This window comes from Vidua macroura, chromosome 2, assembly GCF_024509145.1.
Source record: "Vidua macroura isolate BioBank_ID:100142 chromosome 2, ASM2450914v1, whole genome shotgun sequence".
Classification (NCBI taxonomy): Eukaryota; Metazoa; Chordata; class Aves; order Passeriformes; family Viduidae; genus Vidua; species Vidua macroura.
Window position 1 is genome coordinate 113416907 of NC_071572.1, and position 17143 is coordinate 113434049.

At 38.8% G+C, this 17143-nt stretch overlaps 1 protein-coding gene across 2 annotated transcripts in view; it reads right to left on the reverse strand.

Moving 5' to 3' along the window:
- The window catches only part of EPHA6 (EPH receptor A6), a 369996-nt gene that overhangs the window by 42932 nt on the left and 309921 nt on the right, over positions 1-17143 (reverse strand). For both annotated transcript variants that reach the window (XM_053970149.1, XM_053970148.1), the window contains one exon: positions 8005-8066. In XM_053970149.1, the coding sequence (XP_053826124.1) occupies positions 8005-8066 (62 nt within the window). The remainder of the gene's footprint in view (positions 1-8004; positions 8067-17143) is intronic.

Consider the following 17143-nt stretch of genomic DNA (forward strand, 5'->3'; position numbering starts at 1 on the left):
GCCACATGGGATTTCTGAGTTTGCCTTTTATTTAATAATTCCAATTGTTCAATTGATAAAAAAATTCCAAAGCTGGTTGCCAACAGTTAGTACTCTTCACACTTACCATGTATGGATTACTTTTTTTCAGCTAAATGTAGAATTAGGATTTGGAACAAAGTGCCAGCACCTGATTTTTGCAGAATGACAATTCAAGCCCCTCTCTACCCCCATAATAAAGCACCAAACTAAACCAACCCCTCAAACCTCCTCCTTAACAGCTCCATTTTTTCAACAAACCTGAGTCATCTGCAACACCTCCCTTAACCTTTTGTCTTCTTGGATTGCAAGCATTCATTCCTTCCTTTTTTAATTTCTCCTCTTTCAAATCTAGACCATGCTTGGCTGATTTTTCATAAAACATAACCTTTTGTCTGCTCTTTCCAAGTCTCAGTACTTGCCTTACCAGTATGGCTGTAATGCCTGAGTTTAAAACAATCTCATGCTTTTGCCATTCTTTCCATCCTTCTTTCAAGTTTTTTTGGGCTTCTGCCTTGACACAAAAAGTTAAAGCTTCTTATCTTCACTGTTAAAGAAATGACAGACTTGCTAACATACCAGCTGCAATTTTATTCTCTCCTCCTTCTCCCTCTGTATGTTTCTCAGAATTCTCTACTGCATCTGTTCTCCTCTCTCTTTTCTCATGCTTGGTTTTATATTTTTTCACTGCCAGCCTTGCAGTTGGACCAACTACATTTTTACTGTCAGCAGAACAGTCTTTCCTCTGTCAAATCTCTTTGTGATCACTTCTGCATCAGTTTCCATGCCAGCTGTATCCCCTTACAATCTATAATCTTATCATTCAATAGATCAAAAGATTTTTGATGTAAGCTGGTTGGGATACAGACTATGAGCTATATTTAACCTTTAGAAAATTCAGCTAGATTGATGAAATTACAGCAGGTAGAATCTGACCTCATATTTTCAGCATTTTTCAAGCCCCCCAGTACAATCCTTTGGCAACTTCCCACTATCTTGTTTCATTCACTTGGCATATAGGGAAATAAAACACTCATCTGACTGATAGCATGGTTGTTACCCAGGGCTTTATTCTGATTCCCATAGCTTAGATTTGAAATATGTTTTTGATAGGATTCCCACTGGGCTGTTAAGGGTGTTAATCAATACTGGCAGCAATTCAGACCTCAGTGGACTCACCACATTTATCCTATCATCCCATTAAATTTTAATCAAGCTTTGATGGCTTTGCTAAATAAACTTTTCTCAACAGCTGGGTATAGAAGCAATATCTGAGTAGTTGCTCTTGCATTTACACAGCCCTTAAAAATGCCCTGAAAAAAGATCTTTATTCAGCTACAGTTTGCTTTTAAGAACCTCATGTAAGTGAAATATTCTCCTTGTGTCACAGACCTTTCAAGAGCACTAACTTATAATGGGCTGCTGAAGAGGTTCAGTTACTGCAGGGGAAGAAGGAGGATATCCAGAATTTCTCTCATTGCATTTTCCCCTCCCGTTTTCAGCTCCAGTGCCCAGTTGAGTACTCTTCTACAAGCCCGTGGAATTTTTCTTCTTCAGAAGGTTTTTTCTATTTCACTACCTAGTAATCTTTTGGAGGTGTGGCCACTGGATTTTTCTGTATTGTTTCTGGAGTTCCATCTATTCCAAAATCCACTTCCTCATGTGCCAAAGGACTCAGAAAACTTTCAGGCCTTTATCCTCTGTGCAGGATTTACTAGAGGTCTAAAAATTTTACTGCAGATTATTTAGATCTCAATTTAGGTGGAGAACAGCACTGAAAATGGTGTGTCTGTGTCTAACTCAGGTCATATTCACCACTGACACTGGTCACTGGGTGAAATACACAGTTTTGCTATGCATTTATTGTTAGAGTTTTACTCTGCAAAGTAAATGGTGGAACTTTGTCAAGATAAATCTTCCAAAATTCAAGTTGCAGTTTGGTAGTTCCTGGAAGAGTAACTCATGCTTCAAACTATCGTGTGTCACATTAAAGTTTTTATTTTTGGTACTAAATGAGGTCAGCTGATAATTTCTTCTTCATTCAACTGTTGACAGAGTTCCATGCAGACTTAATTATTATTAATAGATCCCATTAATTCAATTACTAATTACTTTAGTTCATTTTAAATGCTAATGAGTGATCCTACACAGAGTGCAGAACAGCACTACCCCATACTTCTTCCCATCCAAATTCCATTCCCTCCAAACAGGATGTAGCAGAAATTTCATGAAGATCATATTTCTCTGGCTGCTCACAAGCATCTCATGTGAGAGTTTTAAAGCCTTACTGAAGCCAAAGTTTATAGATCAACTGCTTCTCCTACAGCCACAAAGCCTGAGCCCTGTTACAAAAGGAAACCAGAACTGTTTGACAGAATTAGTTCTTGACAAATCCATGTTGGCTCACACTTATCTCACTGTTATCTTTAAGATGCTTAGACTTTGTTTGATAATTTGTTCCAGAAATCTTACAGCAGTTGACATTAAGCTGACTGGCCTGTAATTTCTTGGCTTCTTTTTTCCTCTCTTCTAAAACACATTCAAAATCCCTTCATTTAAGACATTAACTCTGTTCTGATCTTCTGATTTCTCATTCTTGACAAATTCATAAAGAGCACACTGAGAGAGTCCACATTACCTTTCAAATTCTTTTTGCCTTCAAATACAAGACCATTTGTAATAAATTTATCGTTGCTCGGTACTAAGAATATCTACGGTATTTAATGTCTAAGTAAGAATATCTACATATTAAAAATGCCCAGTATTTCTAAATCAAATTCTCATAGCAGCATCAGAAATGCTGTTTTATACATCCTTGTAGGAGGGTAAAACATTGCTTGAGAGCAAATGCTGGCTCTGTAGCATCAGTGACAGCTTCTCAGTGCAGTCTTAGGTCACTTAAATACATGCTGCTTACAATTTCACTGTTAAGGTAATTCAGTCTTTCAAATTCACTTTATAATTGCTCAATCTCAGTTTAGTTAAAAAAAAAAAAAAAAAGTATCAGCAGTTTCCAGGTTTCCAGTGCAGGTTTTCTGTTTTACAGACTGATTTTTGAATGCAAAATGCCACCTTTATCCTGCCAGGAAAGGAACATGCCTCCAATACATTAAAATGCACATGAATGCTGCGTGGGAAAGCAAAAGAAGGAATATTAGTTATGAGCTCCAATGTTTTTGCCTCTCTGAATGCAAATAAATAATAACAGGAACCATTAAACTTAGGAAAGGCCATCTGGCTTTTTTCCCCCACAGCCTACTCTGTCTGGTGAGGCCATGTTAGATGGATATACAACACACACTTTACAACACTGTTTCACAGAATTTGCTGCAAGTGTTCATTTTTGTCTTCTCTCACTTTCCCCCCAAACTTGCTAAATGTGTCTGCCACAGCATCTAAACTGTAGCTGAAAAAAGGGTGAGTGTGATGGCAAAGCTGCTCTGAGGATAACTTCATAACGATTACAGCGAGAAACAGCAATATATCACAATATTTTCTCTGTCTAGTAACACTTATCTTAGCCTCTGCTAGGCCAGCCTTGAGGGATTAAAACTGAATTCCAGGGTTTCATTTGCTGTACAGTCTGCTGCAGCTGGTGCTCTAAGGCAATTAAGCATATTTCTTATAGACTCTTATAAAGAAAAAAAAAATGTGTGGCAGCATTTTTACTTACTGTGCTTGCCTGTATATAAATCTAACTTTTTTTCCACAAGTATTTTAATTTTCTGAAGTGAATGGAAATCCATCAGCACCAGTTTTGAGTAGGAAGAGGAGAATTACAACGGCAAATAGCAACAATGAAGAAAGCAAGGTGGTGCTGTGATTACCCCTTCTTTTCACAGCTCTGAGATTCACAAAACTGGGGAAGACTGGAGCATCTTTCAAACCTGAATATTGCTGTCTATCCAGAACACCTTGGACACTGAGCAGGAGCAAAGCTCTGGTACTCTGCAGCTGCAGAAAAATACTGAAAGAAGTTCAGTATTCTGGTGATATTCTTTGGTTCATTTTACGTGATTCTCGGTAGCCAACCACAAACCTCCTCCAAAAAGCAGCTTCCAGACATGTTCTTTTTCTGTGTTTGAATCCATGCCCACACTGCCTGGTGCACGAGGAGGTGAGCACAGACCCCAGCCAGCTCAGAGCTCTCCAGGAATCATTCTTCCCAAGAAGCCACCTCACCTCCTAGTCACCCTGTTCCTCTCCATGTGATGCTAAATCCAATTATTTTAGCCAAGAATGATCCCTTAAATGGAGCTGTGAAACCAAAATGGAGCAGATGAGATTTTAACCTGAATAGCCCCATGAATCTGTGAGGCACAGGCTTGGAGAGTGGGATGAGTGGGGGATGATGTGTTGGGGTGAAAAAACCAACCTCGAGGAAAGGACTTTTGTAGGAATTATTGCAATCATCTCATAGGCTTGGCTCCAACAGCCATCTCCAACCCACAGCAGGGAAAACTGCCAAGCTGCTTGCTAAAAAGGTTTTGTGGGTTTTCAGCTTCTTTTTTTCTCTACTTTGTGGTTATTATGCATCTCTCCTGGTTGTCCTGTCTCTTCTGCAGCCTGTATCCACAAGCCTGAGCAAACACATCTGACTGCTACTGCCCTGTCTAATCACTAACATCTTTCTATCAATACAGAGAGCTGCCCTTTCAACCCTTCTTGCCTTTATTATTTGCCTCATATGCCTGCAGAATAAAGGATTGCTGAGAACTCCATGACACAGGCAGGTGACTAAAACATAAAGACAATGTGGCCCATCCAAAGTCTGTGTGAAACTGGTAACAGGAAAATTTACCTGCCTCTCCTCAATTCCCAGGGTTAGCCACTTTCTTTCCAAGCACAGATTTCCTCTGTCTGGAAGCTGTTGGTGTAATGCTGGAAGAGGCTTCTAGCCCCTGAGGAAATACTTAGCTGGAAACCCACATCCCTTTTTCAGAGAAATCTCTGCAAGTGTTACCAGAAATGAAGCCACATGAACCTCATTTCTGGTCAGACAATTGTTTCATTGATGGCAAATTTCAGGTATGCTTTTGTGGGATGATAACCTACATGTCTCAATCTGACATGATAAAAGCCCCCCAAACAACACTACAAAAAACTAAGTTTCATCTTTTGTAAATGAGTTTTAGATAATTGCGAAAATAATGCAGTATTTCTGTGGAAAATTCAGTGTCAAGTGTATCCAGTAATTTAGGATGTCTGATGATGCACAATCACTGAAATTAATTACCATCATCTTACAAAATTGGTTCTAATCAGCTGATGCCTTCCCACTTCAGAATATCTCTGAAGCAGCTTCATATTGCAAATCCATGCCAATGTTTTTTACCCAAAAACTCAACATTAGCAGCCGGCATACAGGATACTTTGTGGGGTGGGGAAGACATAATTCAGCTGAGCTTGCTGTTAAATCCATACAAATAGCAGAAAGTGGGCACTGCTCTCTCCAAAGCAAGGACGTAAAGGCTATTTAGATTTTAGGGGTGAGAGATTAAAGGGTTGGGAGAGGCTTCTGATTCGTGGCTCAGCCTGTACTGGCATGAAAGCAAATATCCCACCATGGCTGTGAGGTGGGTGATGGAATTATTCCTCTGGAATACCCTCACGTGGCTCACCACAGAATCTCACTTTGAATTTGTAAGACTGACCCATTTTTGCAGGCTTTTGGAGAAAGACAGATGGAGGGATGTGCTGGGGAATTTTTGCCGGTTGTGGTACGTGGGGAAGTATTTCTTATGGTCAGAAATGGACTTTTTTCCCCTCTGTGTAAAAACACTTTGCACTGGAACAATTGATTCCTTTAAATAATAAGAAAGACAGACTGTGTGATAAGCCCTTCAAATCCCCCAGCATTTGTTATAGTCACTGAACGCCTTTCATTAGGATTGCTAAAGATAAAGCCTCTCTGCTGCTTTGTATCTTCACAAAAGCTTTTAAAAATGTGGACTTATATCTACAGGAAACAACTATTATTAATGAAGCAGCTGGATTTCTTTTTAAATAGGTTACTATGAAGCCATTTGCTCTGCTAATTATAAACAGAAATGCTGACATATATCTACAGTGCTTTGGGATGTTGAATATTATCTAAAGTACATTTAAAAAGCATTTTAGAAGAATAACCCATATCTGAAGTGTGAATTGAAGCTGTAAAATAATATACATGAAAAACAGCTGCAGGAATTATTAGCTCACATTTCCCCCCAGCAGTTCTGCTTCCAAATATATCTGATGCAATGTGAGAAGCATTGCTCCACAGTAACATCATAATTCTGCTGATGCCACTTTCTATTAAAGTATCCTAATAAGTAGTAACTGTTCTGATACATGAATGCATGTGAAATAAACCTGGAATACAGATACCACACCAGAGCAGTTCAGAGAAAGGTAATTCTCTCTCATGAATTATTTCAGGACTTGGTTCTATTCTCTTCTATGAAATTCTCCACACACACATGCACAGAACAATGTTTCAGGCCCAGACAAATCTTCCTGGGGACCTGCTGAAAAATCACAGAGCAGGAAAGCTGCAAGTACTCAAATCAGGGGCAGTTCCTTGCTGCAGATGGACAGAGAGATGAGCCAGAAAGGAAAGGGGAGTAATTTTTAAAAACTACCCATGTCTAAGACATGGATGATATCAAATGCTTCATAAAAATAACTTTGAGAAATCAGCAAATTCTCAGGGGAAACTGCTGGTGTGTTTCTGACAACATAACAGATATCTGTCATTTTTCTTGACAATGGAAAATAAAAAATTTTTTGGAAGAGTAGGTGAAGGGGAGAACAAAGAAATGTCAGAGAAAAAATTCCTGTGGAATAATCCAAACCAGAAGGTAAAGAGAATCAGGGTCTGGAGGTATCTGTGTCAGTGGCTCTGCTGTACTCTCAGGGCTGTATCCTTGTTCCAAATGCTCTTCTCTGGTGGCTTCCCCTCTTCCCAACAAGTACTGCCTGCATGACTTTCTCCCCTCTCATTTAATCTTTCTGAAGTGCTGGCTGCTTTCCCCTCCTGCTTGTTCACTTTTTTTTCTCTATGCAGTTCCTTCCTCCTGCTACCACAGAAGAGCCTTCAATCACCACCACCAAGATTTTCACACCAGTATTTCCACAGCTCCCTGTTGAATGTCTCTCCTTTGGGATACCCTTTCAAACAAATTCCCAAACCCACAGGCCCCTGACTTCCCACAAGCCCAGATTTACCATTCTGCAGGATGGAAAGGGCAAGGTGGGCTACTGAGGGCTGGTGTTTACTTTTTAAGACAAATTTGAGATACTTGACATTAAAATTATTCCCCCAGGGTCTTAGGTCAGGGGGTCTCTGGAGCACTTTCAGGGGTTCTGTTAAAAAGAAGACTATTTTAGGATAAGCTTAGCTCACGGAGGGGGGGGGGTCATCCTTTCCTTTTACATTTCTAAAAGGAATTAAATACAATTTTGCTAGCATATTAATCACATTTTCTGTAGCCCTTCTTTAATGTTTACTAAGGACCTTTGGGGGTTAATTAATGCCAGGACATTTCACCCATGAACTGTTTTCTAATTCAATTTGTTAAATGCAAGTAGCCATAAATATTATAAATCAATTACTGAGTATATTCTACGCTTCACCAACCAAAAAAATCATAACAGAGTATTTTTGAAGGTGATTGAGAAAAATGAACCACTTCCATAAGGCCAGGCATTTATGCTTCAATTTATCTTTTCTTTCACAAAAACAATTTGAAATACATTTTGCTAAATACAGGACCTCCTTTTGTAGAAGAAATCAATTATATTCTGAAGTTTAAATCTTCTTTTTTTTCCAGCCGTGCTCTAATGTATTACTGTACCTCAGAAACGTACCCTGGGGAAAAGGCTTCCATTCTTCACTAGAAATCCATGAATAACATTATGTAGAAATTAATTTGTGATAAATGATTTAAAATCTTAACCTAGAATGGTTTCTGATTCAAATGTCATCAGGAAATGGCACCTCACCCGCAGGAAGGAGTCAAGGGATCCGTTCTCCATGTATTCAACTACAATCATTACTGGTCTGCCTGCAAAACAGCAAAGAGACACATCAGGATTATGGACATTTTATGGGGCTTTTACAATTCTAGCTGTTCTGCAGAGGTTATTCACAGTAGCTGAATATATAAAATATTTCCAAAATTCTCATTTATATCACAAACACAATTCCCTGTGTTCATCCTAAGAATTATTTTCTATGCATTTTTTTTTTCTTTTGTTCTTAGCTGAATGCACATCATTCACTTTGGTGTATTCTCCCTTAAGAAATGATCAAAGAAGAGCCTGCTATCTCCCAATAGCAAAACTTGCCATGTAATATTTTGGAATGTATCTGAATTAAGGCAAAATCCAAATATTCATAAGCCATGTCCAATTAATTACAAACTGAGGGTCATAATTTTCCTTTTAAACAAAAATAAATCTCAGTGACTTAGAAATATAGGAGACAGATAGAATGGGGTGTCACAAAAAAAGTTCTCCTAGATCTGCTGTGTGCATTGGGTGTGTATAATCCAGAAAAACCCTGAATTCATATGTTTGTAAATACCTAAAATATACACGGTGTTACTCAAATCACGGCTTTGCTCAACCAGCACAGTCCCAGGGTGGCACCATATCCAAACTGAAGCAGAACAAGACATTACATTTATTTCTGGGAAGGATATCCAAATCTGAAGATACACCTTTGAAGTGTGTACTTAACTTAAGCACCAGCTCACTGCTGGTACCCTTTAAAAACAATAAAACCCTCTATAAGTGCTTGACAGGAGAGGGGCAATCAGGCTGCCAACCAGGCTGCACAGCAATTCTTAGAATTATTAATATCACAAAGCAGCCATTCTACACAAAAAAATAATGAAGAAGAATGTTACAAAGATTAGGAAGGAGGTGAAAGGGCTTAAAATGGCAGACCTTTCTTTTCCTGGGAATGCCCATCTCTTCTGGGGTTTGTGGGAAACCAGAGCTATGCCAAGTGCTGACACTGAGTCCACTATTTCACTTCCTCAGTTCCACACTAGCTGGGCCAATATTTTTCAAGCCCAAAAGAAGACTCTTTCATCACTTTTTTTTCCCCCCCTCTTCTGCTCAAATTATGTTTGTGATTTTCTTGGATGAGGGGATGAGAAACAAACACAGTGCTCAGGCCGATGAAGCGTAGAAGGACATTTTGATTGTTCCAGCACAATTGTCCATTTCTGATCAGTTTGGTTAGTAGTGGAAGTGTTTATTAAACTGTCCACAATGAACAACAGGCCACAGCCAGGTACTTCTCCTGAGCTGTTACAGTTTACCTTCAATCTAAAAAAGTGAATGATCCATTTCTGTGTTTGCTCCAGCATGCTGACCCAGAGTTTTGGGTTCCTGATAATGCCCATTCACAGAGCTTAGTCTGGTCTTTTTGTAGTTCCTATCAACATTCCCTCATTTCCTCAAATAAAATTTGTGATTCTCTCATTATTTCTTCAAAATTTGTGATTATTGACTCTCATGTTCACATCTTCCATGAATAAAATATTTCACAGTGTTGTCACAATACTATTTTTTTTTTGTGTGTGTGTGAAAATTCCCAGGTGCCTTGATAGCTTTTATGGATAGCCCGTGGAAGTGTGAAGAATAACCACCTTCTTTCTTTTTTTAACTGAATGCTTAGTCTCAGCTGCTGATGTGCATTTGCCACCAAATCAATTATATTTATCTGCACCCATTGGTTATACCCTGGTTTTGCATTATAAACTTAAAAGATACATCACTTTTAAGCTCTTAGAGATCAGAGCATTTTAAAAATTCATGTTTCCTTTAGTTCAATTTGCTAATGATGACTGGTTGTACAGCCCACTCTCTTTAGTTTCAAGCACATGAATGCCCCAGATTCCCTTACCTTTATCATTTCTTACTGTGACAGGGCTGACACCTCCACATGAAAGGAAAATCCTGAAATCTAGGGAAGTAAACAAACTACAGCCTGATGCTAGAGAATCTTACACTCTGCAAAACCCTCTTGAGCAAGTAGTAATTTCTGAATTGATGCAGACAATAGCATTTGTCAATAAATAGGGGTGTAAAGCTGGCTTTCAGATGGCATATTTGGTCAGAAAATTCTCTTTCTGGGTAAATCAACAGCTAAAACACCTGTACAGAAAATTTGCATTTGAAGGGAAGGACAAATGGAGCTTTAAAACAGAACTCCTGGTTTCCTGTGGGTAATCCTTTGGCACTCTAGACTTTCCAGAAGCTGTAATTTTCTCTAGAGGTTCACAGGCTCTCATTGCAGCTTTTATGCTCCTTAGATTCATATCCTTCAACACAAATTATTTTCATACTTGCTAAACAGAACTATTAAGTCTTCTACATTCTCTCACAAAATATTCCTCCCTCCAAAGAAACCCCACCTGTACTTCCTTTTGCTCAGACCTTATGCTCCTAGGTTAAAGTAACTAGGAAATATATTTATATGCATTAATCTGTGGATTTAAAGAAGATATTTTTGTATTTTTTCACTGGACAATGAGATTTTAAAGCACTCAACTTGAATGACTTGAAATGATGTGCCTTAACACAAAACCAGCTCTTCCAAGTGACAGCACAGGAATGGCACTAAATACACCAAAAAAGCAGCATTGTCCTTCTAACAGGTTGCTGTATATCAGAAAATCAGCATATCATCAGTAAATTTAGTCACTTAGGCTGATAGCTTCCCACTGTCTGTAGCACTTGCCATGCTACCTAAATTTCAAATGAAAGTGAGGTGGGATTGTGTCAAGACACCACAATGTGTCATGACACCATGAAAATAAACCTGGCTCCATCACTTGCTTATCTCCAGCAAAAATCTTTAATCTGGACACAAATTCTCAAATAATCTGGTCTTTAGTGTGACAGCACTTGATAAAAGCCACCTGATTTTGGCTGCAAGTTTAAGGTATCCCTGGAGCTATTTATGTATTCCAAGCCAGACTGTGACAGTGACATTTTTAGTCAGCACAGTATTTGTCTTTGGAGCACCCGTGGATTAAAAGTGTCTCAGCTGTTGTCAGGGTGCCTTGAAGACATAGTAAAAAACTCTGGAACACAGCAGAATCCAGTGGGAACTTTTACCACCAAAGCAGCAACACTGGCTCTATTGCCAGTATGTTAACCTTTACAGAGTAGTGAAATTTGAGTCCAGAAAAACTTGTATGTGCTGGACCCCTGTACAGACACAAAATACTGCTTTAGTTTTAAAAAGAATTGCAAAACTGACTTTAAAAATAATACTGGGAGATTTCCAAACTACTATAGTGTTTGCATCTAAATAAATTTTTTAAAAAGCTCTTACTTAGACTACGAAAATTCACAATGTTCTCATGGCACTAAGAAGTCTTCATCCTCAAAACAAGAACAGGGATGAATAAATGAGAGTGAGGCAGAGAAGTCTCTGAGACAGAGAAGCAATCTTTGATTATTTTATTAAGGGGTAGGCTAATGCAATGCTGGAAGGCATTGAATTGTTTTCCCAGAATTGCTTACAGCACAAAAAATGGAGAATAAACACGTTTAAGGACAAAGAGCAGCAGGATACAGATGGCAGCCAAGGCACTCCTGACCTCCATCAATGGCTGAACCTCCTGGGATAGGAACACACCCACCTCCAGTCCAAAGAATTGCCCAGGGAATGTTCAGGGCAGTATTTCCACACAGATACAGGAACAAGTACAGGAGAAGGATCTGAAGAACTGAGTTAATTTTGCAGTTAAGAGCCACACAAGAGAAGGAATGCAAAAAGGACACTGAAAAAGGTGTCAGCCGAGGGCTTGGAACCACAGAGCTAAAAACTGTGGGTGTTGCTGGAGGAGAGCACACAGCTTCTTGTTTGAACTGGGGGAGGATGAAATAAAAATGTTTGAAGCTGGTTCAATGATGAGATCAGTCAAACAAATCAGCCTTGCAGCAGTTTTAGATGCCTAGCACTGCTGGAGTGGGGAGTACTGTGAGAAAACAGAGCTTTTAAAGCAGAGGAATTATAGTGTCCTCAGAACCCTAAGTACGGATTTTACACACTACATATATCACATTTATAATTTGCAGCACATTATAACAGGTGTATCATTTTACTACATAGTTAAGATAACAACGTGAAATAATAACTGTATTTATACATGACACACACACTGATACCATTCCTCACATTCTCATACATCCTCAATTCTCAGAATTTTTGGGAAAGCATAAATATTCCCGCCCCAGACACATGTGGGATGTTGTCTAAAGCAGTTTTCCCTCCTTGCATGTGGAGTAACTGTGGCTCTGGGAGATCCATTTCAGAGTTCCAGCATCCCAGAAAGCCACACTGACCACACAAGAGCAGCACTGGGGCTTGGCATGATGCAGGAAAAGGCCAGCAATTCAATTTATCACAACTGAGATGAATCTATGGAAGGGGCAGGGGCTGTTCACTATTTTGAGGCAACTCCCACCTTGTGACAAGAGGCTGACTGCTTTGGACAACTTTCCCTAAGAAAGTTCTTCACTGCAGTTCTCCCACTCAGCTGCACTACAGTGCCACTCAAACAAAACCACTAAAAATGACAAACAACCTGTATTGATGTCATGCCACCCCAGAATATGCTGCAATCTTGTATTTTCCATTGATCAATCTGCTTGTCATGTTTTTAACAAGCAGGAATGCAAAGAAAAAAAAAAAAAAAGCCATCAATTGCCAAATAATGTAAAATACTGATTAAATCTGAAATTCACATTGTATATATTTTTAGGTTTTTTTTCCCCTCAACACAAGATTTTGATAGCATGCAATTTAATTGAGTGCCAGAGTGATGAATAAGGAAGAGAATCTGAAGTGTCATATCAATGACAAAATATTCAGCTTGTTGTCTCTTGTTGTCATTTTAAATAATGCAGCAAAGCCTCCTTTAATGAATGTTTTATGTAAGATTAATCCTCCAAAAAGGATAGTTAGCACATGTTCTTTTTCCACAGACTTACAATGAAATCTCTAATACCAATTATGGGGATAGATTTGTTAACATAAACACATGGTACCCATTCCTTCACTTAAAACAGCCCAGATTGGCACCTGTTCCCTGGTTCATATTAGAAAATATTGCTCCACCACTTCTGTGGATCAGAATCCACATGGCTCAGGAAATCACCTCCCTGTCAGGCACCTCTTCATTCCAAAGCCGTGTTCTGCTGCTGGTTGCCAGGGATTTATCTCCTGCTAAAGCAGAGATAAGCCAGCCCCAAACACAGGGGCACACCCTGGGTGAGGGCTGTGCCTTCCAGGCTCCCAGGGAAGGCCAGGGGAATGCCCAGGCACTCCTGGAGCTCACAGCTGCTCCATTCCTTACACACCCCTTCAAATCAGAGAGCCACTGGCCACGGCACTGCAGCTGCTTCTCTCCTGTCATCACTGAAATGCATTTGTATGCACCAGAAAGAATGAATTCCAGTGAATTAAAAATAAAATTTCCATAATACAAAACAGGTAGAGGAAAAAAAAGAAAGAAAACTAAAGATTATTAAAAAAAACAGCAATAAAAAATAATTCTGCCACTTTGCATTTTTGGTTTTGCATTGTTAGCCCACATCAATTCACATGAAGCCAATGTGAATTTTACTGCAAGCTACTACACTTGAATTCTTGACTCACATGACAGAAGGCCCCTGACTAAGACCTGTGTCCAAGCAGCATCAAAAAATAGAAGTTGCAGTTGCAAACTCCTTTTTGAGAGTTTAGAAGCCAGAGACTGCAAACAGGATGGGATAACATATTTACATCCTGCTACCATGGGAAATCCCATAGATATAACCCATTTATCTTGCTCCTAGAGCACTTTGGATTTTCTCATGTCTATGTACCAAATATCATTACTTAAGTTAGTTTAGTCAGGAGAAAATACTTCTGCAAAATCAATTAATAGCAATCAAAACACATGAATGACCATAAGATCCTGTTTAAATGTTAGTAAGGTATGGCCACACAGCTACCACTGCTACCTGAAGATTTATTGTATCCACACAATCTGAAAATATTTCACAACATAAACCTGTTTTCCTGTAATTATACACTAAATGCTTTCCCACTTACTACCCTGTGACCCATTGCCTGTTGGTGTGTTTCAGAAGCCAGGAAAAGTCTGCATGCATATGTATAAAATATTTTGAATATTAAATATTTATAAAAACCTGGTTTGAGAACCTGCAACCTCGTGTTGCAGGCAGCACTGCAAGTGGCTCTCCTGGCTCCTCACATGACAAAGGGAGAATATGCTTTGGACAGCAGAAATTTGTGGAGTCCTGCTGCTCCTGCATGCCCTAATCTACATCAATCCTCCAGTGTGCCTACAGAAGATATTCTGGAAGATTTTGAGGAAAGGGAAGTGGAACTGTAAAGAGAAAGCAGATATGTTGTTTCCATTATTGATTTTCTGATCCTTATCTTTCCCTGACAGAAGCAAGTGGAATGCAGGAGAGGGTAAACTAGAAGAAATAGGGGTTTTTTGGCACTACTTAGGGGCTGGGTAGGTGAGAGAGAAATAATAGCTAAAATTATATTAGATAAATACAAAAAATGGCACTTTTGCTTTAGCGCTGAAGCAAAAAATAAGAGAAAAACTCATAACAGATAATGCATTCTGTTCAGATTCAGTTTGAGAGACTTTTGCCCAGTTTGATTAACCAAAACAATTCACCTCAGTTACTTTATAACTGAAATTCAGCATAGTTCACTTAATCTAGTGACATCTCACCCTGAAGCTCCTCAGGGTTCATACCAAGCCACATCCTCCTGTGGAAAGGGCAAGGGATGTTCTTTGGTTCAGAATTAGACCACAGAGTCTGACTGCATCAATGATCACTCGCCCTGCTGACCCCAGAGCACGTAAAGGAGTTTAAACCATGTGAAATCCCTGCCCTGGGGGCTTCTGCACTTCATGTTCAGTCTGCCACGATTCATAACAAGTTCTTAGGGAACACAAGAAGCAAATCCTACTTAACTTCTGTTGTGAATTTACCTATTATCATAGAGGCATCATATTTAGAAGCTGTAAGCTACAATATAAATTTGAAAAGGAGCAAAATTTAATAAAGCATACACAAGGTTACAATGAAACAGGGTTTTGTGCTTTCATAAGCCTAATGATGTGGTTAAGGTATTATTTCAATCCTATTCTAAAATGTCATTTGTTGTTTATTTGATATAATCCCTAATTGAGAAGTTGATAAGATTCTGACATGACCGTGGGATATCCTTTGTGTATTTTTCCATTTACCATTTGAGCTGTTTTGCCCCATTTCCCTTTAGTCTACATAAAGATTAAATATCTGAGACACCACTGAGCTATAAAAAACTCATGATCCACCACTCTTCCTTTATGAGCAAGGCATCACTTCTCTTGTGCAGAAGTAGTGGAGGTCACACATCAACACTCCTGAAGGTTCTGGAACCCACAAAGGAGCTTTTGGTTGTAACATGTGGGCTGCAAATCCAAAATTAAGAAAACAAAACATCATGAGTCAGGGCTCCAACAAATACATGATGCCCTGGACCTAACATTGTGATATTTTTGTGATCTCTTGGGGTTTTTCATCATTTGTTTTTGAGGGTTTTTACCTTCAGAACATGAAGGCACACAGTGTCAAGCTTCTCCCTCCAGCTCTGACTCTAACTGTGTGTCACAGACAGGTGATATGAGTCTGCACAGGATTGTCTAGTCTTCACCAACTGCACAAGCCACCTAAAAGGGCTTTTTAAATACCACTGTGTAAAATTCATATTTAGGCAGATTATTTCCCATGCTCAGTATTTGGGCCTGGGAATGCTACTGCAGCAAGTTGAATTTGGTAAAGGCACACTGGCTTCCTACCTAAAACAGACCAAAACTATTTAAACATTATTCAAGTTAGCTGTTTCTTCTGCCTCCCATCTCACAAAAATGAACCAGTTCTGATTATGCTTTTACATTCAGTGTTTTACCACTGGCAAAAAATGGAGTTCAGTTTTCCCTTAATCTTGAAACAAAGAAAATCTGTGTGCATCTCATTTACAAATATACTTCTGTGTATATCTGCCAAGCCCCTCCTGCTCTCCTCTTCATATCTTTCTGCTTCTGTCAGTAAGCAACAGAAACTTTCTTCAACTAACATGCTTGTAACAATAAATTTCCATGTTTTCTCTAGTCAGATTTTTAAAAATATACAATAGTAGTGTATATTATGTAAAAATGACCACATATGCAAATACTTTTTTTCTGAACTTCTAGGATTTAAATGTTTGGAATTGTTTACTATGACCACCTGAGCATGAAATAAGATATTTAGCAATGGTGAAGAATGAAAACCTCCTTTTACCATGTCCTACACTCAGAGCTTAACCCCAGTTTTACAGTTCAATCTTGACCCTAATGAACTAGCATAAAATATGTTTCTTTCAGTATTAATGCTACTTATCCTTATTTTGGTTCTGAAGTACTCCCTGCCTGCCTGCCTAATGGGAAAGTCCATCTACATTTGAACTTCTGTTCTCAGAAAATACATGCCATGATGTATTAGTTATAGGGTCTATAAGGTAAACATTCCAGTGGAACACTGAGGCTGGAAAGAATAAACTGGAAGAGCCACTTGGCTCAGGTATCCCAGGAAATGCATATGCAATAGAAAAATCAATTTGTTAGTCACTAGGAGAGGATTAGCAGTTTTCATTTAACAACAAATACAGAAGTGTAGGTGCTGGAATTCAGAGTAGAGGAAAATGCATTAACTGGGGGAAAAAAGTTACTTTTCTCATTACTGGAGTACTATAATCATAGTTGAATTCACTATGTACAATTGCTCCTTGATGGTTTCTTGTTGAGTAATTTTGTTCAATAAGGGTCTGTCAATACAATTTGCTTTCAAATGTCAGTTTATACAATATCAAGAATAATGGGCTCACTCAGGTGCACTTGGAAATTGTAATAAAATATTAATTTTGGGCAAAAGAAAACTGTTAATCATCTAGTGTAGTACTCTACAATTATGCATGAGTTTTTTGAGGAGCTCTGTGGAATAAATGTGAACATTGTAATGTGTGTTAGACAGCCATAAATAACTAGGCAGTAAAACACTG